General features: G+C 45.8%; 1 protein-coding gene across 4 annotated transcripts; it reads left to right on the top strand.

The window, feature by feature from the left end:
* The first annotated feature begins 295 nt into the window (after positions 1 to 295).
* Positions 296 to 24,477, top strand: LOC118514512 (tubulin polyglutamylase TTLL4). 4 transcript variants are annotated; one of them, XR_004906653.1, is made up of 8 exons: positions 14,016 to 14,453; positions 14,600 to 15,553; positions 15,621 to 16,638; positions 16,727 to 17,649; positions 17,720 to 17,881; positions 17,968 to 18,246; positions 20,381 to 20,623; positions 22,987 to 23,110. XR_004906653.1 is itself a non-coding variant. In XM_036061461.1 (7 exons), the coding sequence occupies exons 2-7, from the start codon at positions 14,624 to 14,626 to the stop codon at positions 23,518 to 23,520; spliced, it is 3,846 nt and encodes a 1,281-aa protein (XP_035917354.1). In that variant the 5' UTR covers positions 296 to 1,139; positions 14,600 to 14,623; the 3' UTR covers positions 23,521 to 24,477. The 4 variants fall into 4 exon arrangements, 3 of the variants coding, with proteins under 3 accessions (XP_035917354.1, XP_035917353.1, XP_035917352.1); XM_036061461.1 differs by lacking the exons at positions 14,016 to 14,453; positions 20,381 to 20,623 and adding an exon at positions 296 to 1,139 and having other exon boundaries at positions 22,987 to 24,477; XM_036061460.1 differs by lacking the exons at positions 14,016 to 14,453; positions 20,381 to 20,623 and adding an exon at positions 4,967 to 5,669 and having other exon boundaries at positions 22,987 to 24,477.
* Positions 24,478 to 24,596: the final 119 nt, after the last annotated feature.

Below are 24,596 nucleotides of genomic sequence, written 5' to 3'. Positions count from 1 at the left end.
GACGATGTATTTTGTTCTGATTGCAAGTGAATATTTGGTAGTTTTATTATTTTCATCATACGAAATGAAAGTTGAAAATAAATAAGAAATTTGAAAAGTTTTCAAGCTTTTGTTTGATCACTTAATTTAATTTACTTCTCTTCTTCTAATTTGATTCTACAAAATCATAAAATAAAAGTTAATTCTCATCGCACTTTCCTCACCAGTGTAGACAGGCCATAACGCTTAACGTTTCAACTGTCAAAACGGGGCTGCTCGCACAAACGCTTCACAGCCCGCATCTATTCACCTTGACTTGCTCACGAAACGTCATCCGCGTCGGGAGAAAATGTGTGTTTATTTTCCGCTATTTTGAAGAGTTTCTTGCGTACATTTTTCCGTATCGGTAGAAATTTAGAGCCCCGTTCAGCTTGCCCCACGAATTGGGCGGCAAAGTTGTGCGTGAAAACAGTCAGCGAAACGTGAAAAACTCAAACCGTTGGTGTGTGTGTGCTACGTGCAAACGTTTTGCCCTACGGGCTACGGGTACAGCACGCCGTTTTGGCCTCACAAGACGGCGAGATTTCCACCATCATCGTGAAGCATCCATCACCTGGCAGGCGGCGCGTTGTGTTGTGTGTCGAGGGTTGATGAGCAATCACCTTTTTTTTGTTACGAGTTTTGCAACATTTGGATTATCCTTTTTTGTTCGGGCTGGTCCGTTTTTGCTAGGCGCGCAGCCAGGACGTCATCGAGTGTCGTGTTTAATTATTGCTGGCTCGCAATTTCGTTGCTAGCCGAGTGCGCCATACTTGTCTACAAACTAATGGCTACGTAAATCGGGTGTGCAAATGTTATGATCAAGTGTTTGCTTTCTCGTACCGTGTGATCGTGCGCGCGTGTGACGGTGTGAAATCAGCGTTTGGCGTGCAAAAGAAGGGCATTTTCTTTACGGCTGTTTTGCTGGCATTGACAGTACACCAAAAGGGCAAGCGATATTGGCGAGCTCGTTCATTTGCCAGCGAAGGAAAAAAGAAGAACCCAGCGCCATTGTTCTTACGCGGGCAGCAGCAGCATTGTGAGCTTTCGTTGGTTGATTTGTGCTGGGAAAAAGTAATCTCACAGAACATTGTACCGCTGGTGTGGTACGTTTCGCGGAGGTAAGTAAAGCGCGAAGGTCGCCGTGGTCGTGGTTGCTATTTTGCGTTCGCTTTTATTTCGCCGTTCGATGCGTGTGTGTTCTCCTTGTAATGTACGAGTTATTTTTCTCAATCCCCAGCTTTATTTGCTTCTTTTTACGCGGTTTTTGTGAATGAACGTTCTGTGAGCGAGCGTGAGCAGCGAGCGTCTGAGAGCGAGAGCGCGGCTGAGAATGAGAATGATTGCGAATGGAGAGAATCATGGGTACGCAATTAGGCATCGAAAACACGTGAATTGTACGATGTTTGAAAAATCGCTCGCGCACGAAACACGCATGTCGGCATAACAACAAATCGCGTAACCGACCCTTTGCCCGTCCTTAATGGCGAGCTAAGATTTTTTATGCTTTGTTTATGTGATTGGGAGAAATTATTCTATTAAAGTACCATCGTAGTGCATGTAATCGCAATCTATACCATGATTTTATGTTAAAACAAAAGATAATGCTATTCAATCTAATTTCTGCCGTCCGACTCTAACGTTATCAGTGAGGATATGTGACAAAAACTGGGGGTTTAGATAAAAACAGCTTGTTGTCGAGACAACGGAAGAGATACATTTCGACGTAATTTTCCTACCCTACTACTCGAATGTTTTTCGCAAAGGAAATCTTCAGGTCTAGACAAAACATTTGCTTATCATTCAAATTCGGGTCAAATGATGATTAACAACCATCGAATATCGATGTCAAAAAGATAAACTCAACTGCTTATCCGAGTATCTGGAACTGTGGCTTTCTGTTCCAGCCACCTTTTTTACCGTGACGAACCTTCCATTCCATGTTTAAGTTCTTAATTAAACAAGCGATGTGTATTTCGTCAATAATTGAGTAGGTCTACTGCCTGAGGTTTATCATAAAAGTTGCGTCCACCTCCTCTTTTGTCAGGATATCTACCAGCCTCATCCCTATCAAAAACGTGGCTTTTCTTCTTCTGGGGTTTCTTTTTATTTTATTTTGCTTTTTTCCTTTGACACTTCAATCTCAAGAGTTATGGCCATTTCTTGCTTCCTTGGCTGAATTTAACTCATTGCTAGTTGGTTAGTCGCACGATACTCCAATATCCTTGGAATAACCTATCTCTCACCTCAACCCAACAACTTTGTGTACCATAGGCAATGAATGTCCTTTCTTATTCTAATACACGATATTCTGTGCCGAAATCTTCCACTTACCTTACGTCATGTCTGCCATTTCTGGTTTACTAGACTTATTTGATACCGCATAGTTGGATAGTTATTCCTCAACTACGGGGCACCATCTGGATGGGATTTGAGCCCCGCTCCTGTTGTGTGAAGGTCGTGGCCGCTGTCGCCTGACATTGAATGACATTAAATATGTACTCCGACAGCCGTAGAATATTTCTCAGCACTTGCTAAATGAAGGCAGTTTGGACTATCTTCTTCTTATTTGGCTCCTCAAAAGACCTCAGCCTGCCATTACCGGCATCATTGGCTTAGTTTTGAATTGTTGAATATTCACTGTACGGAGAACCGGTCCAGACAGGATCAGATACTCGGTCCTGTCGAAAAAAATGTTCCGCTTCTATAACCGGCACATACCACGGCGACCCAGACCGGGTTCTTAACTAACGCAGGGGAGCCTAAACTAGTTCAGAAATCTTCTCAGCTCAAGGCATGTGAAGTCTAAGGACATTAGTTAAAGTCCCTAGTACTCACAATCGCCGCTGAACCATGGACTACGTTCCAAGATGATCAAACGATCTCAGTTCATGTGTAAAATTGCAGAAATTTGTTTATTGCGGACTTGTTGGTTCTGTATGTTGCTTGAGATGAGATGTTTAAAATTAAAAAAAAAAATGAGAAGAAAATTATTAAAATAATTATATTCGTTTGAAATGAGTCTTCGAACTCTTCTCAGCATCATTATGCTTGAAATACGCATATGAGAGTGTGACTTGGCTCAAATATTGGTCCCATTCGTTTCCCCAATTTCAACCGAACCAACCAAACCATCGCATAAGAAAAGGAAAAAGAAAACCCGTGTCTTCCACCTACACAATTCTCAACGCTAAAAATTGTTTTCCTGAGTGCGATCGTTCGGTGATCTAATGCTGTTGGAATGGAATGGACCAGGATGAGCACACCGTCGTGGAACATTTTCTTTTTTTTTTTGTTGTTGGGTGTTGTTATTTTCCTTTGATTTTCCACCGGACATACCACGCCAAACGGTTATGGATTATGAACATCACAAACAATCTCTCTCGCGGCAAGAATAAACTGGCTTCCTGTGGAGGCAGCTCAATCACGGGATTGAACGCGACGATACGTATATTATACCTGTGTAGGTTGTTGCTTATGGGCAGCAGCAGCAGAGAAATGTCTCCTGTTATTTGAAATGATATATTTTTATGATGATGCCCGACGAAGGGTTCGTGAAACGGTTAAGCGAATGCCGAATTGGCACGGAAGAACGCAATAGGAATGTTCTTTGTGCCTCGGGGCGCGTCAAAGTGCCTCCTCTACTAAAATTACAACACCACCCGTACGAACCATCCGAATTACATGATCACAATGCAATTAAGTTCGATCGATGATCGCACCAATGTTGGTTTTGTTTGTGTAATGCCGCACGTTTGTTTATAGATTTTGGGCTTTGTTTGAGGCTAACCTTGGCATCGGCCAGAGGAACGCAAAGAACGCATTTGGTTTTGCGGGTCGGGTTAATTGCATCGGTTGCGGGCATCGAGAGTGCGTTTCGGGGTGCTGGCTGGCGATCGTGAAACGCTACAACGCTCGTGATCCTCATCCTTTCGCTAATGTTTGCGTGATGCAAACCGATTGTACTTATTTTGCAACCGATTTGTGTCGAGTTGATGCTTGTGAAGTAATTAGGATTTAAAGGAAATTACCGTATTTCAAACGAATTCTTGGACAGTTGTGTACACACTCTTTCTATTCAAATTGAAGCCCTTGTTTAAGGTACTGAAATATGTACTGAAATATGTTTAATTTATTATTTTTAATATCTCTTCCCTTGCCGGAAGCATCAACCACCATTGCCGTTCTGCAGAAACAAAAACCCGGTGCTCACCCATTTTTCCCTCCGAAGGTATACATATTTTCCGGGTCGGTTCTTTCACCCCAAACCGGTGTCGACCCCGTTATTTTGTCTGCACCGATATGCCGATCGGTGGTAGAGCACGATAATTTCTTTTTTTTATTGTATTTTGTTTCAGCTTGTTGGTGTTGCTGTTGTTACCCGCGATGCGGGGGCCGATGACACCCGCCACAAGTCCTTGCTGCACCATGGGCCGAACACGGTTCAATCGTTTCCGTTGCTCCTTGCAGCCGGGGGTTTGATTGGTGCGCGTTCCCCTTGGCTAAATCTATCGCACACTTATATCATCCGCCAGTGCGCTGTACCTTCCCACCGTACTTGGCGCCGGTTAGCTCGGAATTGTCGCACCCATTTCCGGAGATGGATGGTGCGTATCCTAAAGCGAATGGTCGCGCGGCAACCGCTTCAACAAGAAAAAGGAAATAAACTGTAGCCAAGTGGGTACAGTGGCCAAGCCAAGCCCGGCAACACTGTCTGCCAACCGCCAAACGCCCCGCCAATCGGAAAAGGGGAAGGGGGGGCGCGGGTGGAAAATGCTTTTCAAATTAGCACCATCCATCCACCCGCGCGCGATCGTGCGAGGGTTGAGAGTAGGTGACGCGCGAAACGCAAACGAAACAGGCAAGGTGCAAACGCGCGCGACCAGGATGTGTAAGGCCGAAGACGTTCGCCGTCAGTCTCACCGTGGCCGTCGTGATAGTCGCAGGTCGCGCTCGTTCCCTTTGCGAAAGGAAGTGTGTGAAAGCTACTGCTAAAACCGCCGTCAAAAACTGCATTACCAGCGGTGTTCGGTGCGAGGAAGAATGTTTAAAGTTTGTGCCGCAGGAACAGTGAAGCCCTTGTGAGGTTTGCCATTTTAACCCGTTTTTGTGGGAGTAATTAGATTACTTGCGTGACGTGCGACGGGCTGACCGTTCAGTGTTAGGATTAGCAAGTCGAAAAACGAATCTCTCGCGGTGTGTCCCGATAATAGCTAAAGGAATTGTAAATTTTAAATACATTATGAGGCAAAACTGCTCTCGATGTACCTAAAGATTGATAGAAAAAAATCTTAAGTTTCGTGCCTGACAACTCCGATCCGAAGATCATTTGATCCTCGAGCATATCGCAACTCCACCTTCGTAAAGTTCCCCCTCCAAACAAACAGTGTTGCAATCGTATCGTGTGTGTGCGCCCCTCAGTGTGTCACAGGGAAATAGTGTCACGAATAAGGCCAGCCTATCCTTGTCCTCATTTTCTTCCCACTGCTCTTGCACTTGCTGTAAAGTGTGTGTCCGTGTGTGTGTACGTCTGGACCCGTTTGGGTGTGAAAATCATTCAAGAACCCGTAAGCGAATCGTGCAAAACCCCGAAAATCCAAAGGCGTGAAACGATGGCTTGTCACGCGAATCTGTCCTGCGTTTGCACCTACGTAAGTACCACGGCCAACGGTGTGCAAATCCTTTCCGGTTGCTCTCTATTCATGTTGCGCTACTTGGTAAATCAACGACGGGAATCCTGCCCTATCCCTAGCTGATCGTGCTTGTGGTAGTAGTGCTAGTAGTAGTAGTAGTAGTTAGTAACTATCTCGTGCGCTTGCCCTTTTTCTCCGGATGGATGGCCTGGGGTAGCGTTTTATATTGTAGCTTTTTCCCACTCGAGAGTGAAGTGAGGTAAAATACATCACCCAAGCAATCAAGAGGACATTCGGGCGGAACCAACAACTCCTTCAACTTTGTCTTATGCCAAGAGGAATAGTTCAGTCGTTCGTGCAGACGGATCTTGCAAAGCAGTCGACTGCTTGCATCGATTCGTCTCCCTCGTGCACCAGTAATTTGTTGTGAAGCGTTTCCACAACAATTATTTGCAAAGTATGTATGCTTGCTTCCTTTCTCGTGCTGGTGCAATGCAGTTAAATGTTTTTCGATGAATCACGGTACACAATTTCGTTACGTGTAAAAGGCCCGGTGAACAATAACAAACAAATCGGTGAAATATCCTGCCCGAGGGGTAACCCTCTAACACTCGATTTGGAAGTCATGCTCCTGCTTCTCGACGTTCGATTCGTATGTTTGTTGTGCGTGCTGTTCCGGTGGAACAAAGCCTGCAGCAGTACGGTGGTACATAAATTCATCCCCCGTCAATTGCACAATGTCATTTGGAATGATTTTATTATTTTGCAGCCATATTTTACGCTTCGATCGGTTGCGTTTTTTGATTCGTCATGCGGAGGTAGTCGCTGTGGGCTGTTTGGGGGGTTAATGTAAACAGGACGGGAGCATGATAACAACATGTGCAGCCTAAAGAAGGGTCTCGTTTTGGGTGTAACTGCCCCTAATGCAAGGTTAGGACTTATCAATCAAAACGAAGCTCGGGAGAATGGGTTGTTTTATTGCTGTAATGATGGAGCTAATAGATTTTTAAAATGTTCAATACTTTAATTTAATACATAAATAAATGTATCCCTCGAAAAGTCCTGTTTTTATTAGCAAGAAATTGTATCAAAATGTATCTATTCACCAAGGTGAACAACCTTCCATTCGATTGGCACGAAAAAAAAAAATCTCCTTCCAAGGAATCATCTTCCAGACCGTTATCCAACCCAGACGGAAAACGATTATGTTCGACAGGCCATTTTCCACAACGAAAAAGAAAAAGAAAAGCGAAACCCCGGTTGCACGACAAGTCTGCTGCCAATCAACACCATCGATGCATATTGAGCAGGACATTTCAAGTACCCTTGCTCGGCACACCCGCAACCACCAACCCCCATAGACTGGATTGGATACTTCAAAACGCCCCATCGATTATGGTTCCCCCCCCCCCCCCCCCCCTTTTCCCATTTCCCTAGCGAAAGCAATATGGCACGTAAAGTTGCTAAAAGCAATGCCGGCAGATACTTGGTGGATTGTTGATACTTGGTGGAAAAATTGTTTCCAATAATCAAAGCGAATCAAACCGGAGATCCGATCCGAGAAAGGGAGGAAGGGAGTATGAGTTTATTACGTGCAAAAAAGGGGGTCACATTTTATGCCACCTGTCTATGCAGGGAGTGGCTCAGTGAAGGAAGCATTCATGCTCTAGTAGTGCTGGAGCCCCGTCAAAAGGGTTTTATGTTGATGAAGGTTTCTGTTTTTAGCGGGTTCAGTTTTTTTTTCTAGTCCGTCTAGTCTAGTCTAGTTGGAAAAGAGTTGTGTACTGTCTGTGTGTGTGTGCGCTTGTGTGTATCGTGTATGGGGATGTCCTTCTGCAGAGTAGACAACGACGGTTCGTTGGGAACAGTAAAGCAAATCCTCCACAGTAGTCAAAGACAGCCGGTGCCTTCGAACCGATGGACTGCTGCAGCATAATAAAGGAGAGCATAAAAACGAACGACACCACATGAAGTATTCTCTTGGTGGCGGTGGCACCAGTAGCAAAGGATCACGAGCTCAACAAACACACACACACACACACACACCAAACCAGTATAATGATGCCTCTTTACGAAGTTCCAACAAAGCACGGTGATAGCTTAATAGCTGCTCTTCACCGTAAAAAACCAACGAGGAAAATGGCTAACTCAAACGGAAGTGGTAGCGCAAAGCCACCCTGCTCTCATACCACCCGGTTCGGCTAGCGGCTGCACTTGACGCCTCGGGTGATTTGTTGATTTGCTACCACCATTACCAAACTCACCCCCGATTCCGGTAGCAGGAACCCGGATTGCGTAAAGGAGCGGCAGAACGGTTCGCTCTACATTTTCCTGCTACTCCACACGCAGTGGTGCAAAATCCTGCCCGGCACGGTGGGATTTTTCGGAGGGATCCAAAATCAGGTCACCATTGGATGGGATCCAACCAGGAATCCATACCATTCGTATGATCCGTGGGTGAAGGAAGGTACCGTGCCATAATTGACAGGTCGTACCTTGGAGGCCCTGTCCCAACATTAAAAGCACACATCCGACAGCGTACAAAATGGAAGCCATACACGAGATGATGCACAGCAGTAGGGGTGCATTGGTACGTAACATTTGACCCACCGGCCGAAGTGCGGCTACTACGCTCTGCCGGAAGTCGCTTTTGCCAGCCTATTTTCTTATCCGCAAATGTTTGGTGAAATGAGGGTCGTCATTACACACCCTTCACGTAGTAGTACCGTATCGGAATTCGTGGTGTCAAATATGGTAATGGCACGCAAGTTCGTTCAAGCTTTCATGTGTGTGTGTGCGTGTGTGCGTGGCAAGGCAAAAACTTAATCCCGAATCGATACCCGATGGTCGATGTGCAGTAACGGCCGTATGTAAAGTGCCGAGAGCCCCAACAATCATCTGGTGTTACATACAAGCTTCAGGCACATTATACACTAATCGGGGTGACTGGCTGCAGGCACACAGAGAGAGAGAGACGCAGCACACATTGTAAGCGTGTGCCAAATGCAGCAGCGGGGCATTTTTTTTGTTGTGCTCTCGAATATGCATGGCGCAGTACTAAATTACTGTGTCGTGTCGTTCCCCCGTTTCGATGGTGCTCCGATCCTTTCTACCTTTGCCACCGCGCATTTCGCAAACAGTGGCACGCTCGTCGGATGCGCTTTTGCCTGCAAAAAGACACAGCGCCACTAACCGGTATCCTCCCGCCACCCGGTGCAGAACTCGGCACTTTTCACGTGCATTCATCGGATGCCCGCGCCGCATGTAAAGTGTGTGTGCGCGCGCTCTCGCAGGCCTAGATTTGGGATGTGAAAAGGCATAAAGACAAAGAAACAAGGATAACGAGCAACGGCGCGATAAATCGCACAGAAGAAGCAGCTGTACGCGAGGTGGTTTGGTGTGTGCTTTCAATTCAGGACACTCCGTATGACGAGACTCCGAACGGGGGATGATGATGTTCATTCTGGAGCTTTTCTGATTTTGAGTTCATCCGTCGCGCGTGTGTTTGTGGCTCATTGCACGAGGGTTTTCTGTGCTAGTTTTCCTGCGATGGGAGCACAAGCGTGTTGCTAGGTAAACATTTCGATAAGGTGATTTGATAGTGGTGAAGTGAAATGTTTGGATTATGAAGTTATGTATGGTGTGCGATTCTCATGTTTCTTGTGCGTTGTAAGTGAGTTGAAATACGAAACGTCTTCGTTGTTCATTCATTGTGTTGCATCGTTCGCTCGTCATAAGAAACATTCGCACACACGCAGAGGCGGTTTTACCGGAATCCAATTACCCTAAGAACTAAATCCTGTCCAAAGCCTAGTGGTACCGGCGACCGTATGTGCGCTTCATTATGATGCTAAAAGCCCCAGGAGTATTTTAAACACAGCTCCCGACCTCGAACGGCTCTGTTGTGGTTTGCTGTTGTCAGATTCCATCGCTCTCTAAACGAAGGTCCAGTGTTTATTCCTTCGGAGGACACTGTGAAGCTATCAATGACGCTATTAAGTTCAGGGTTTTCCTTGTGGAAAAGCGATTTGTGAAGAGTAGTAATTGATGGAGTCTACTTAATGGGCACTTATGTGAATGAGTTACTCTATACAGTATGGAAGGCTTTTGTGCTAACGTATTGGGCTATTAACAGACTTTAGTTATTGATATGAGGATTAAGGGGATGCATTGCAGTGCCGGCAAGAGCATTAAGACCATAATTCGCATTACTCTTTTGAGAGAGACGTATGAGCAATAGCTTAGACTTTGTTTTGGGGCACTTGCTCATCGGACACTTGTCCAAGGATATAAAAATGACTATCGGACTCCGCTGACTTTTTGCAAGATTTAGCTCGGCGCTTTTGAATAACGAAACTTTACTGAAACTCTGTAGCATTTTTTGTGGATAATAGGACCTAAGAACCACTGTTCCATAAAATATTTAAATACTTGGTTTGGGACACCAGTATTTATTTGAGGAATAATGACCATAGTACCAAGTGATAAACGGTCCCTAGTAAGCTTCTATATCTTGTCTAGCACTTATGAAAAAAATCTTTAAAAGACGAATTAAAATATGTATTCCGCATGTTGACTGGGGGTGACAACAGTGCCGGTCCTTACACGACAGGACCGGGGTTCAAATCCCATCCGGGCCGTTCCCCCATACTGAGGATCATTAAGTCTAGTATGCCAGAAATGGCTTGCAGGGCCTAATAATAAAAGGTCTTTAAGCCGAAGAAGAACCCTAGGTCGATCCGGATCGTCTCCGTGTCCGCAAGACTGACTCTCTAGCTTCTTCTTCTTCTTTCTTGGCACTACAACCTCGAGAGGTCTCGGCCTGCCATTTCTGGCTTTCTGTGACTTGATTCTACCCGTAGTAGTCAGCCCTGCGTACGGGGAGGCGGTCTGGATGGGATTTGAACCCCGGTCCTGCCGTGTGAAGACCGGCGCCGCTGTCGCCTCGGCCACCGGACCGCCCCACTCGCTCCGACCGACTCTCTAGCTACAGGGTAAAATTATACAAACAAATCAATAAGAGTATGCCAAGACAGGAGGTAGATGACAAGAATCGATTCGTGATTTATGATGGTTGATTTAATTTACTCTATCTGTCTATGGTCAATGTTGTAAATAATTGAAGCGATAACTCTGCTTTATGCAAATTTATGCCGATGGTCTTATTGCTTTATTGGACACTGTTTAAACATTTTTAGCATTAAAATTAAAAAGAACCGTTATTATCTGCTCTTCTATTTTATATTTATTTCCCTTCAAGGCAGTTTATTTATGAAAAGATTTTTGTGCGTAAATCTTATTTCATTATTAACATTCCCAGCATTAAAAACTCATCCTAGGGGTGGCGTATCTTGCATTCAAATTTTATTGTGCAATGCAAGCTTCTTATGAACTAAATTTGTTGCCTATCGCCTCGTAAATCGGTTCACACTTCTTATGGAGGGCAATGCCAACTGGGTGTTGCTACACATAGTTCTGCATTCTCCATGTGACCCTGTCCAGTGTACCTACGCACCTCACTAAGACGAGACGATCGTTTGACGATCGCACCATCGCCATTTAGCTAGGCGTCTCCATTCCACCAGGCGTCTCCATGCTTCTTCGTTCCTAGGGACTTACAGTAGCAATCCAGTTCCAATTCCAAGAGAAAGAGCTGACTGTGGACGTTGGAAACACATTTTTCCTTCGCTTTTTCCTTGTTTTTAAGCATGCCCAGTTTCTTTTCCTCGAACTCCGAACTCCTCCTTTCCACACACTGGCGTGGAATGTGTCGTGCTGAAAATGATTCTTAATTAATCAAACACGAAGGAAAGCGGATCCCCATTGGAATGAAAATGGGCGATTATTGCCACACGATCGGCTCGACTTGCCGGGTGCGTAGTTGCGTAGGTCGATGGTGGGAGTGTTTGTTTGTTTGTTGCATGTTTCGTTTCATATTTTCGTGGAAATGAAGCGGGTAGATTGAACGCGGACAAATTTTCCGTAACTTTGTATCGTCGTGTTGTGCTTGGCAGGAGCGATTTTTCTTCTGCGATTTGCTTTTTTATTGAGAAATGTCACCGACAGTACGAGGTGAGGATTAATGAACGGCAATGTCTATTTTTTATTAGTTACTATAATAAGGTTCTTATTTTCGTTTATATTTTCTGCAAAAAGGGTCAAAAACTCGTATGAATTGATTGAGCGAAATAAACCTCAGTTTAGGAAGAAATGTGAAGAATTATAGAAGAATTAAAAGGAAAATGTCTTTCATTCCAAAAGAATGATGTTGATCTTCACCACAATGGATTTCAATAGGGGGTAGCGCGTCTTGCTTTTTTTAAATTTATATCCATCACGAAGTCACGATGGAATGCACGGCTAATGATGCACGGCCCAGCATGTCATTAAAATGTTTGCCTTAGTGCTCCTGCCGAGATTTCGAAGAGGTCCTCCTCCATCGTCCATGTGTGTGTCACTGGGGAAACAGATACGCTTCTTCAACTTTCACACACAAAACCTAATCTCTCCGTAGAGTAGTGCCTCCTTTCTATCGTTTCATTGCCCGGCTCAGCCGGCTATATGTCGGTAGGGGGTGAAAATGCCACCCGTTATACAGAGCCGGTACCATTTAACCTTGAAATTAAATCACTTCCAGTTGTTGCGCGAAGTGAAGTGGATCGTCGCCGCACGTACAGAAACTAACCCAACCCCTGCCAGTGGACGGTGGGACACAGTCGGCAGTAGACGAAAGACAAGTGTCACCAAGTCGGCGAGTGAGTTTAACGCGGTCAATGTCGATGGCGGCGGCGGCGGCTCGACACAGCATTGTGTCATTCCTCTCGCGCGAGCTGCTGCTACTGCTTACTCAAACGGGCGAGTGTTGGTATTGTATCGGGGCGAACACGGGGTTGTGTTGAGAGATAAATGCTGTAATTCGGCCCACCGCCAGCTAATGCGTGCGCAGCGATCGGATGCGGTTCGCGCGGTCCAAATTTGTATAATCCGGTCATTCGATCTTGGGTCAATACAACCAAAATTGTTTAAGGCCATGAATCATTTGCCGTTTGGTCATTCGCCCCGGTTGTGACACCGGACGAGTAACAGAATTATCCTGTCGATGTCGTTGGTCGTGGACACGTGGTCTACGAAATAGCTTTCTAATCTTAATTAGCAACATAAAACAAATGATTGTTTAAGCTAGATTGAATTGTTATGCAAATGCTAGTTGACGTCCTTACAGTATGATCATTATCACGCTCTATGCACGACGAGAGTATTGGTATATGCAGGGTTTTACAATTCAGATTGTAAATGGCTACTAATACTAGTACAAGATCAGTTCTCCGACAGCTTCTCTAAGGGTAGACCGATCATTTTGCAACTTTAACGAGACTTTCAGTTAATTTTAATATTTTTTTGGTTTTGTTGAGCATCGCTCTAAAAACTCACAGCTTTCACAGTCTGTTCAGGCGCTTATCCCCCGGCCATCTCCATCAGCTGCGCCAGCTGTCAATTAGTGCGATATTAAACACGCGGTCGCGTTGCCCACCGCAAACTGTTGCTCTCCCAAAGCGCGTAAGCTGTGACTCCCGCCAAACGGCGGAGAATGCTTGAGTGACCCCAAAGTGTTCCCCCCCCCCCCTTTTTTGGTGTTGGTAAAATATGCGAAGGTCTTCAAAAGAGTCTCTCCGTGCGGTCAGGACTAACTTCTAATGCGTACAGCTGTAAGAACGAAGGGTGAGCGAAAGGAATCGAAGTAGGCAAATCTAAGCAATCGCCTAATGACTGTTGTTGTTCAGTCACGAGCATCGTTTTGTTGTTGTTGGAAGTCCAACTCTTGCCGGTGGGTCTCTGTTTTGCTGTAAAAACGTCACACCGCGTGTGCAAGTGTCAAAACGGCTGAGCGCTTCTCTGCCATCGTGCGATAAAAGTGTTAACACGCGAGCACACCTCATCGGAAGGAACTCAGACATATTTCCGCGCAAAGTGATCATATACGACTGGGGCTGCCTGTCTACGCCAGGGGGGGTGTACCGCATAGCTATTGGCAGTGTCAGGGTCAGACTTCCACCTTCTTCTATTCACATTCGCGTTCGAAGTGCGCCATCCATCCCAAACACACTTACACACACACTTACACCTCGCAACAGCACAGAGAGCGCGTGAGAGTGTTTTCGCGCTATTTTTCTCAACAATCGGTCAGTTATGTACCGGAATAGCTAAACATTGTGGCAACGAAACTTGGAACTAAATACACACACACACACACGCACGGGCCGGGGGTGAGCAAAAACAAGATAAGAGAGTTGCGATGCTCAGCTGGGTGGGATTCCTCTCCAATGCCGGTTGTAAAGGCCACGATAGAGTATTGCGCGGTGGAGACCACGCAGTAGCGCAAACGATCACCACGCGACCAGGACGCGTCAACGGTTCACTGCTGCTGCGACGTGGTGGTGATGGGCTACATCCGTCTAGCCAAGACCGCGTGGTTTCGTGCTTTCCGTTGCTTTCCGTAACTATTTCGTGCGTGGTGTGTGGCCCGCGTGCCGGTAGGAGGGTTTCGTCATAACGGAAACGGAAGACCACCCGACCACTGTAGTAGCACCGGTCATAAGTGCAGGTGTAACGGGAGATCTTCCCCATTCGTCACTTTGCTGCCCAGTCACAGTTGGTGAACGACGCGCCGGCGTAAAGTCGCTTCCTCTCTAGTAACGCAAAAAACGACCAGTGGCAACCGCGTCGTTCGATAATATGGTCGAAAGCATTCTTAAAATACTCGTCACACTGCTGTACTCCTGCTGTGCATGGTTGCTGCAAAGTGTAATAAACGAAATAGTCTTTCTTTTGTTGTTCTTTTTAAGCTTTCCTGCCATGGCGTTACTATTGCGCCATTACCTTCGCCTATTTAAGCTATTCTAGTTGTGTTGATCACAGATGGGGTAATCGATTCTCTCCTTCATTTTTAGATCACAACCAAATTTGCCACCATAATGGACTTCAAACAAAACGGGTCAGCTGCTACATCACAACAGCAGCAACAACCACTCGTTGGCGGTGTGCTGTACGGGAGCGAAACGCGCAACGGCAATTCCGCTGTACGTCTACAATCGTTAAGGCAGCATCAACCCGTGACGACGGGCACGAATGGATCGCTCACCGGGAATCCATCGCCCAATGCAGCGCCACCGTTGCGCCGGCGTTGTCGCAGTGAAAGTCTTCCAATGGCACCGCTGCTGTACGGTACCGCAACCGATCAAGCGCAACCGCAAGCCATCATTGGCCGGTCGAAAAAGGTGCTGCAAGGCAACCAATCGCACCACGCCAATCTAAGTCACCACAAGCAAAAGTTCCCTGGCACCGGCAGCACACCGATGGCGCTGCACGATCATCCGGTTTCGACAACACCGGGCGGTCTGTACATCGAATCCTTCTCCCTGCAGCAGCAACAACCACCACCTCATCACGCTAACCGAAGAGTACTGCCGCTAGCGACCCACGATCTGCTGCCAACGATCGCAACGAATTCTTCCGGCACAAATGGTCAGCAGCAGTCGAAGGAAAATGTCGCACAAAACCACAATCTGTTCGGTGGTTGTTCGGTTGTTAACGCGAAGGATGTGTACATGAGCGAGCTGGACGGGTTACGGAAGGACCGTCGGAACGGTGGCTATTACGTGGCAAACGAGCTACATCTCGAGTCACGCTTTGCTCGCAATCTGGAAGCGAACTTTGCCACCCGTGCGACCATTCTCGAGCGTAGCAGCGGAAGGAAGCTACGCGCGCGAAGCGAATCGGAACCACAGGAATTGCTTTACCACAGTGCCCATAGAAATGGTGGATTCAGTGCCGGCAGCAGCAGCTTGTTTGCGGGCCAGCGGACGGCTGGATATCAGCAGCTGCAGCAACGCCACAGTCGAGATGTAAGTATTATGGTGATCGGTTGTGCTGAGCACATTTTGCTTATTTTCAAGTCGCATTCCTTTGTAGAACACACTGAAACGAACGCGTGACACAATCTCGCCAACACTGGAAGCGGATGAATCGTTTGACATGTTTACCGGTGCAGAGCGTGCTGCTGGAAGTGAATCCTTATCCTCCTCGACCGTTGGGAACTGCCAGAAAGATTCACCTCCCTCGAAAATGGTGAATGCGACAGAGGAGATGGATATGAGTAGTACGGATCATGTTCTACCATCCGGCAGGATCGCTGGCTCAATCGTGCAACGCAACAAATGTTCCAAAAGTTTAACCGGCACCGCGGCTGGTCAGTCGCGCTCGTCCAAGGTAACTGTGCGTGCGAATCGCGTTGGCATCAACAGACTAAAACCGAAACTGGCGAGCACGCTCACCAGCACCGGTGTGGTCGGAACAGCGGTCGCATCGGAAGCGAATCGAAAATCAACCTCCCCGCAACCACAAGCACAGAAAGGATCCACCTCCTCCTCCATTATCGGCGTAGTGCACAACGCGGGCAGCTCGTCACCTACTCCGTCCGGTGTGTCCATCGGTACGAGCGGTGGTGAATCGGTTCACACGCAAGATCTCGACGCAGAAACGATCGACCAGTCCGATGCGGGTGACGATGACGACGATCTGGACGACGAGTGTAACGGGGAGGATGATGATCTGGACGATGAGATCGCAATCAGTGGCGATGAGGTGCTGGACGATTCGCTGACCGATTCCGAGGACAACTATCGGTCGTATCTGGCGGCGGCCTACCAGAAGCCCAAGTCACACTCCGGCTCACCGTCCCCTTCGCTCGGCAACAAAACACCGGTCGTGACGTCGATCGGCAGCGTGCTCGGTGGAAACGCTCCCGAAGGGCCTCTGGCGCCCAGCCTGTTCCCGTACGTGCCACCGTATCTTACGTTCGCGACGCACGACGAGAAAGGACCACCCATGCCACCCTCCATTCACAAGGTGTTGAAATGGAAGCTGACGCTCATTACTCCTATCGTTGTTCGCAAGGTGTTGCAAAACAGTGGTTTCCGTTTGTTGAAAAGTAAGTTGTACATCAATTGGTTGGATTTGGTTTCACTCGATTCCCACCGAGTTTGCGTCACTTAAATTCGTTCTATCTCTCACGACAGAAACAAACGACTGGGTCGGAATTTGGGGCCGGCACATGAAGAGCACGCTGTTCAAAACGTTACGACCCTATCAAAAGTTTAACCACCTGCCCGGTAGCTTCCAGATCGGGCGCAAGGATCGCATGTGGCGAAATTTGCAGACGCAGATGAATCGCCACGGCAAGAAGGAGTTCGGTTTCATGCCTCGTACCTACATTATACCTCAGGATTTGAAGATGTTGCGGCAGCTGTGGCCCCGCTACAATCAGCGCAACTGCAAGTGGATTATAAAGCCACCGGCATCGGCACGCGGCACCGGCATAAAGGTGGTGAATCGGTGGTCACAGATACCCAAGCGAAAGCCGCTCATTGTGCAGCGGTACATCGAGCGACCGTTGCTGATCAACGGTAGCAAGTTCGATCTGCGCCTGTACGTGCTGGTAACCTCCATGAACCCGCTCCGGGTGTACATGCACACGGACGGGTTGGCACGGTTCGCGTCGGTAAAGTACAGCGAAAAGTCGGAAACGCTGAACGATCGGTACATGCATTTAACGAACTACAGTATTAACAAACTGTCGAACAACTACAGCCAGAATGAGGATGCTGACGCGTGCCAGGGCCATAAGTGGACGATCAAGTCCCTGTGGACGTACTTTGCCGAGCAGGGCATCAACGTGGATCGGCTGTGGAGTGCGTTGCGCAATCTCGTTCTCCGAACGGTCCTGGCCGGTGAATGTTCCATCCACGCGATGTCGAAGGTGAACGTGGGTAGCAAGTACAATTGCTACGAACTGTTTGGCATCGATGTGTTGCTCGATTCCGAGCTGGTGCCGTGGCTGCTAGAGGTTAACATTTCACCTTCGCTGCACTCCGCATCCTCGCTGGATCTGTGCGTTAAGGGTCCGCTCGTGAAGGCACTGTTTAACACCGTCATGTATCAGGTAATGGACACTCGCTCGGTTTGCTCGATCAAGGAAGTAATTGTTGCAATCGATACCTCCATTTTACCAGGTTCCTCCGAGAATACCGATGGCCGAGCAGAAGGAGATACTGAAGGAGCAGGGACTGGAGGGTCCGCTCTGTTTCGATAAGCGCATCTACACGACCGGACTGTCGAAGACCGAAAGACTGAAACATAATCAATTCATCCAGAAAGACATGTGCCGGGAAGATGTATGTTCGAGCGAAAAATGCCCTCAAGTCATAGCCCTTGGTGCAGCGTTATTACCATTTCTGTTTTCCCATCCCACATGTTACAGTATCTTAACACAATACTAGAAGAATTGACGCCCGATGATGTGCGGTGCCTGCTGCTGACGGAGGATGAACTGGCGCGTAGTGCACCGCTGGAACGGATTCTTCCCGCTCCGAACAGTTATCGCTACATCGGGTTTACCGAGCACCCGCGGTATTACAATCGTTTGCTGGATGCTTGGGAACACCGGTACAGCCACAATCGGTCGGAGGGAATAGCGCTGTTGCAGTCACTGTGTGAAAGAAAAGTGCATCTACAGGTACCGCCCAGCACGCTAAAGAAGGTAAGTGTAGTCCACCTTCAATCCACCGCCAGTATTGACTTCATGCACTTGGGAAAGTATCTGAGTGAAGTGAATTGTCGGCCATTTAAAGGACAATGTCTAATCTTAAGTCAGATACTTTCTTAAGGGAGTTACCTAAAACGTACATAAATACCAACACATTTTTGAATCCCCAACACACACACACACAAACACTGTGGCACACCTTGGCGCTGTGGAGCACACCTGGTACAAGTGTTCCTCCTATACACGCACCATTCAACAGCTAATTCACACACATTAGTAAGCACACCAGCACTAACTCTACACATATCTGAAGCACTGAAATGATGCAACTCATCATCAGTTCATCAGCTCTCTCTCTAGCAATTCCTTGCCTTTTGCTATCAAGCGATGACAAACACTGAACAAAAAAAAACGGCCCAAAACACCACCTTCATACATGCCTGATTTCTCCTTTGGTAAAGATTCTTTCCACCGAGAGCTTACGCGTTTAATTATTGCTCTTACACAATTTCTCTACTTTATACTAGATCTTGAGGTTTCTTTCAATAACATTCCGCCGTTTTGCTCTTGTTGCGTTTTGGTTTTGTTTTTAAATCTTTCTAAGTGAAATTTCTTGTTATTCTTCACTACTTATTCTATTCTAAACTATACACACATGTACATATATGCAACACAAACCAGCAACACAATATACTTCCTCTATACGCTTTATCTTTTTCGCTCTCTTCTTCTCTATATATATAAATATTGTTATACTCTACCCAAACACTCTAGAATTGAAAAACGCTAAGAACCTGATGCTTAAAATTGAAATATCAAAATTACAACTTTTACTAAACCTTTCTTATTCTCTCTCACTGAATCCTATCGATTCCCTAACCGCGGGGGGGAATTCCGTTTACCTTCGCTCCGGCCCTTGTTGACGATCGGTCGAATGTTTTTGCTCTTCTTGCACTATCTGCACTTGAACTGCTAATTCGAAAACAATTCTACGGCCTTACCATTGTATAATATGCACAACAAACACACGCACACACTAAAACGTGTGCTGATCGACACCATACGGTCGATCGATCGATGCCCATATGCGAAAAAATATATGTATATGTATGAGCACAGGATATTTGGTCAGCATTCCGAGCTGCGTACTGGCGTTATCGAACGATACAGGGTCGTAAGTGTGACATCATCTTTTTTCTAGGTTGCTTTTGATTTTTGGCCTCTTTTTTTGTTGATATTTTTTCGGTTTTTTTCGTTCCACTTTTCTTTGTTACTTTTTTCATCATTCGGTTTTATCATTTTAGCTTTACTAGTTAAAAATCTCGGCAATAATTTTCCTCTTTTTTGTAATCCATTTTAACTTCTTTGTTCTACAAAATGATTTTTTTCTCCCTTTACTTCCTTTGCCCAACATTTTGAACATGTTTTATGGTTTTTTTTGGCAACCGAATGATGAGTTTTTAACTGTCGAATTATTCAATTATTCCCGCTCTAGGAAGCGTAGTGGTGTTGCGTTTGATAATTCCATTTACAATTACAAAATTTGAGACGTGTTTTCGTTGAACTAGACGCCCGGTTTTATGATCGTATGATCGGCAAGCTTACTTTTGCAATCGTGTACCAGTGTTTTCTATAGAATTTTACTGTTGATTAACAAACACCTAGACCATTGCTAGTATGAATGAGTTGCCAAGATTTAAGATGTTTGTAGTGTGGAGATCAAGATTAAAGTAAGACATTTCAATGATAATACTGTATTTAAACACCAAAGGATAGAGTATTTAGTTCCTCTGTTAATCTTCTTCTTAGCCGTTTTTTTCTGTCTCTTTCCTCTTTATTCCTGAAATAAATGCGCTAGCTTACATTGAATCGATTACCTACGTTACTGCAAGCACAGGGTTAAATGGCAACCGTTAACACCAAACGAAACACAAAGATCGTTGAGATACAAACTGTGTCTCCTTGTATTTGATCACTATTTAAATCCCTGTTGCATCTACCCCCCAAACACCATATCATGCTTACCAGTTTACCAAAATCTTGCCGTTGTTGAACGATTTCTTTTTCTTCTTCTTTTTATCTGAATTCTTCTCTCGCAATCTTCTACAATCAATCTGCTCCCCTATAGGCGATCGAAGATATCATCGAATCGATCAATAGCGGTGGTAACAATATTTGGGGTGTTGCAAACCCATACTGAGACGTTAGCCTGACATCCCGCCCCTTCCCAACGCCCTCTAAACTGATCTCAGTTTATTGTGTAGCTATCTTGCCACTGCCACTAAACAGCCCAAAATCAACCCATCCCAGCTTAATCTGAACATTGTTTTCCCTTTCGCTCTTCCTGAGAACCTCCTTTGCCCCAAATCAGGTAATATCGATCGTGTAATGTTAGATGCATTGTAGATGCAGTGAATAATTGCCCAAAATAGCTATCACATGTTAATTTGACTGATGTTTCCCTGTTTTTTGTTGTACTTATCTGTTTCATTTTTTACATTCTCTGGTACTCGTTCGAAAACGTTAGTAAAATTTAATAAAATAGTGTGTTCAAAGACTATTTGGCGAACCCTGTAGCAAGTTTAAATGGTTCGTTACTACATAGTGTTGTAGCCGTTTGGGAACTCTCTCTCTCTCTCTCTCCCTAGACTTTTACTTTAGCCCTTGTTCAAGTTATAGTGCACTTAATAACATCCTACGTTAGGATAGCCAATGATCAATGCCTTTGCGCAGGCATGATCATCACTTTTAAGGGAGCATTCTGTTGAAGAAGTAGGGCATGTGGAACAAAGCCTAACAACAAATCTCTTCAGTGCCATCTTCAGCGCTTTTGTGGTAACAAAAGACTGATATTCATGATTAGATGTCGTACCCGATAGGCACAGAACCCAGGATGTCTGGATTTTTCCCTGCAAGTAGTCGTATGACTTATCACTAAACTACAATCCATTTTAATTATGCATATAAGGTGCGCAAATAAATAACGGCCGTTTTTTCATAAGTTTAGTTTTACTCCTGGCATTGTTGTTTGTAGAAATCTGGTTAATCAAAGTATTGGCCATTATTATTTATTAGTATTAGATCCGGTGCATACGGCGGGTGCGGTAAAACATCCCATTTGAGGGTATTAAGGTAGTTTTTCACAGATTGCGCAACATGTGGCCGAGCATTGTCTTGCAGCAGAATAACTTTGTCGTGGCGTGATGAGTATGCTGGCCATTTTTCACGCACCGCTTTGCGTTCACCAGTGATGGTTCTCTCGGTTTCAGAAGTTCGTAGTAGATGATGCCGAGCTGGTCCCACCATTTACTCAGCATAACTTTCGAGCTAAGGGTGTTCGGGCGAGCCGAGTTGGGGGATCCCCATGATTTTTTACGCTTAGGATTGCAGAACAAAATCCACTTCTCGTTTCCCGTCACGATTCTGTGCGGGAACAACTTTCAGTTGTGCCACTGGACAAACAATTCACACATGACGAGTCTGCGTTCAATGTCCTGCGGCTTCAATTCGTGTGGTATCCATTTGTCCTCCTTCTGTATCATGCCTAACGCATTCAACCGTGATGATATGGTCTGACCTGTTACATCAAGCAGGGCTACAAGCTCTACTTGCGTTGGGCAGTAATTTTCCTCCAGTAAAGCCGTCAATTCTTCGTCGGCGAACGTTTTGGGATGCCTTCCTTCACGTTGAGCATCCTCGACGGCGAAATCACCGCTTCAAAAGCATCGAAACCAATCCCGACACCTTGTTTCGCTTAGAGCAGCATCGCCGTAAACACTCGAAAGCTCTCGAAGCGCTTCGGCTGCCGTTTTGTTCGTTCAAAACATAAACAGCAACACCTCTCGCATATGGCGCTCATCCGGCTCAAAATCAGACAGTTTCAAGAAGTAGGAACCTTTATCCGCACGAAATAATTACTAATCCGTTTGCACAGTTTGATTATGTCATTCCCGAACTTGATTTATGACGTTTGTAAACGTCACAATCGCGCCACTGTTCACGGTGGCGTGCTCATCGATTGCAAAACGGCCGTTATTCATTTGCGAACCTAATATTAACGATCCAGAAACTCTCAAACAAAACTATGAAAATGTGTTACACATGCCTACCTTTAACAGACGTGCGTGAAAGTCGTGTAATCTCTTCTTCCGTCCGCATCCTTCACATAGTAAAATGTTTGTGCAACTCCCAGAAAATAGTGCTAATAGCTTTCTCCCTCTATACTACTATCTCTCATCATCGTGCGTGTGTGTGTGTGTGAAAACATCATAATCCTCCTACCATAACCCTCCTCCATGTCGTAGGCAGAGCAAGGATCATTCATGAAAATATCTAACCGTTGCCTTCTCTATTTAATCAGTGTCGTAAAGAATAAGTGGTGGTTACCGTTGGCTTAATATAGACCCCTTTCCACTGCACTCACTGCCCATCACATCAATCGGTCTTATTCGCTTTCTAGTGAATTTGAATTACTTCATCTCATCCTGTACTACTACTACCAATCACGCTAGGACTGTTTCTGTCCCTTTTCTTGTCATTTAACTGTTGTTGAGAAAGAATTTAATAAAAAACTGTTGCCAAATGCGTAAAGCTCATCCATAGTGTCCGTCCGACCTCAACAATCGATCGTATGATCGTGTTTTAATATGCTATTTTTCTCGTTTTCTTTTTTCTTTTTCTTGCGTGGCCTTCTACCACACACACACGCGCACAAACGTACAAACACAATGACAGGACTGCAACAATAAACCACAAACGGATAGTACAAACAGCGAGAACGGTTCTCAGGACAGTGGTATCCATACGGACCAAACCAGCCTGTCGGAGCTGCAGTCGCAAGAGTCCTCCTCCATGTACCAATCGCAGGAATCTATCGACCAGCTGCCAGAGGATACGCCACGCCGCAAGACTACCACCATCACCAACGGCACGACCGAACCGACAGTGAACGACGAGTCGCTCGTTGTCACCGCCCAGCCCATTGTAATCCGTGCCATCTATCCACCGGGCAGTGACAATTTGCTTAGCACGCAAACGATAGAGGTCCCGGTGACGGTCGCAGCGGCTGCCGATCAGCTTACCGCGCCCGACACGACGACAAGCGCAAACGATGGTGGTGCGGATGCTAGGCCGGGTCCAACCGTGATCGACGCTAGCGACAGCATTCGGCTCGGGGACAAAATAAAACTTATCCTAGATGACGCGTTGCTGCTGAAGCAACAAGAGTGTGGAGGTGATACGGAAAATACGATCATAGTGCAGGAATAGTACTACCGCAGGGCGTAGTAAAACGATCGATGTTGATGTTGGTAATAGACTCGTTGGTGTTTTCCCTTACGATTCGATAGGAATATTTTGCATGCTTGTTAAACACACACACACACACACACACACACACACTCGACTGTGTTCAAAACCGATATACTCTGCCCGTTACATACCTCTGGTGTGCTTGCCACATGCAGTAGAGACCTCACAGTTCCGATCCAACATGGACGGTGGTGTTCCTTTCCTTCGTGAGCGCGGCAGACAAAACCAATTGTGATCAGTGGGGCAGTGAAACAAAGTGTTTTCCTTTCAAATTATGAATCTGCCTGTAAACTTAATAAATGATTTTGCTAAACAAAAGTAAACGAAGCACCTGCTTTTTCTTTTTTAGCAGCATCATGCCGGGAGATTCAAATATACCGGATCTGTCCTTTTCGAGTGGTAAATGAAAAAACAAAAAAAAAACAAAAAGCCAGCAACAATTGTGTATGCTAGGCGCCAAGTAACAAATCTGATTAGGCTAAATAAAATCGCATAGTAACCCGCACTGGGGCGGTCGGACCATAGTGCATCACCATAATGTGTTGAATATGTGAGTGTAGTAGCAAAACAAAAAAAAACGAAGGACGTAGGCATCGTTAAAATACGAATTAATTAAACTATCCACAACGGAAGAAGATGAAATAAGTTGTGTGTGTGCGTGCGACAAGTGGTGACATTTTTATGCGGTAGCCGTACTGTACTTTGGAGCTCATTGGATCATATGGAGTTGCGCCTTCATGCATACGGCGGCATGATTCTAGAAACGTGTTGGTGTTAGACCCATGCAAAACGTAGGAACGAGACATAGATTGAGTTTGCCACACGGAACGAATACTAGAAAGTCAGACAAAGTAAAGGCACGGGAAATTTGATTTATCTGGCGCGAGAGAGAGAATGGAAATATGATTAAAAGAAGTGAAGTTTGTTTTATTTTCCCGAGTGGAATCCGAAAACCTAATTTGCTGTGCTTTTTTAGTTTAAATAATACAGTTTAATCCTCAATCCTTTGTTAATTCAGTTGACCTTTAAAACGT

Source organism: Anopheles stephensi, chromosome 3 (genome assembly GCF_013141755.1).
Source record: "Anopheles stephensi strain Indian chromosome 3, UCI_ANSTEP_V1.0, whole genome shotgun sequence".
NCBI lineage: Eukaryota > Metazoa > Arthropoda > Insecta > Diptera > Culicidae > Anopheles > Anopheles stephensi.
Note: the sequence above shows the minus strand (reverse complement) of the source record. Positions and strands in the feature narration are given on the sequence as shown.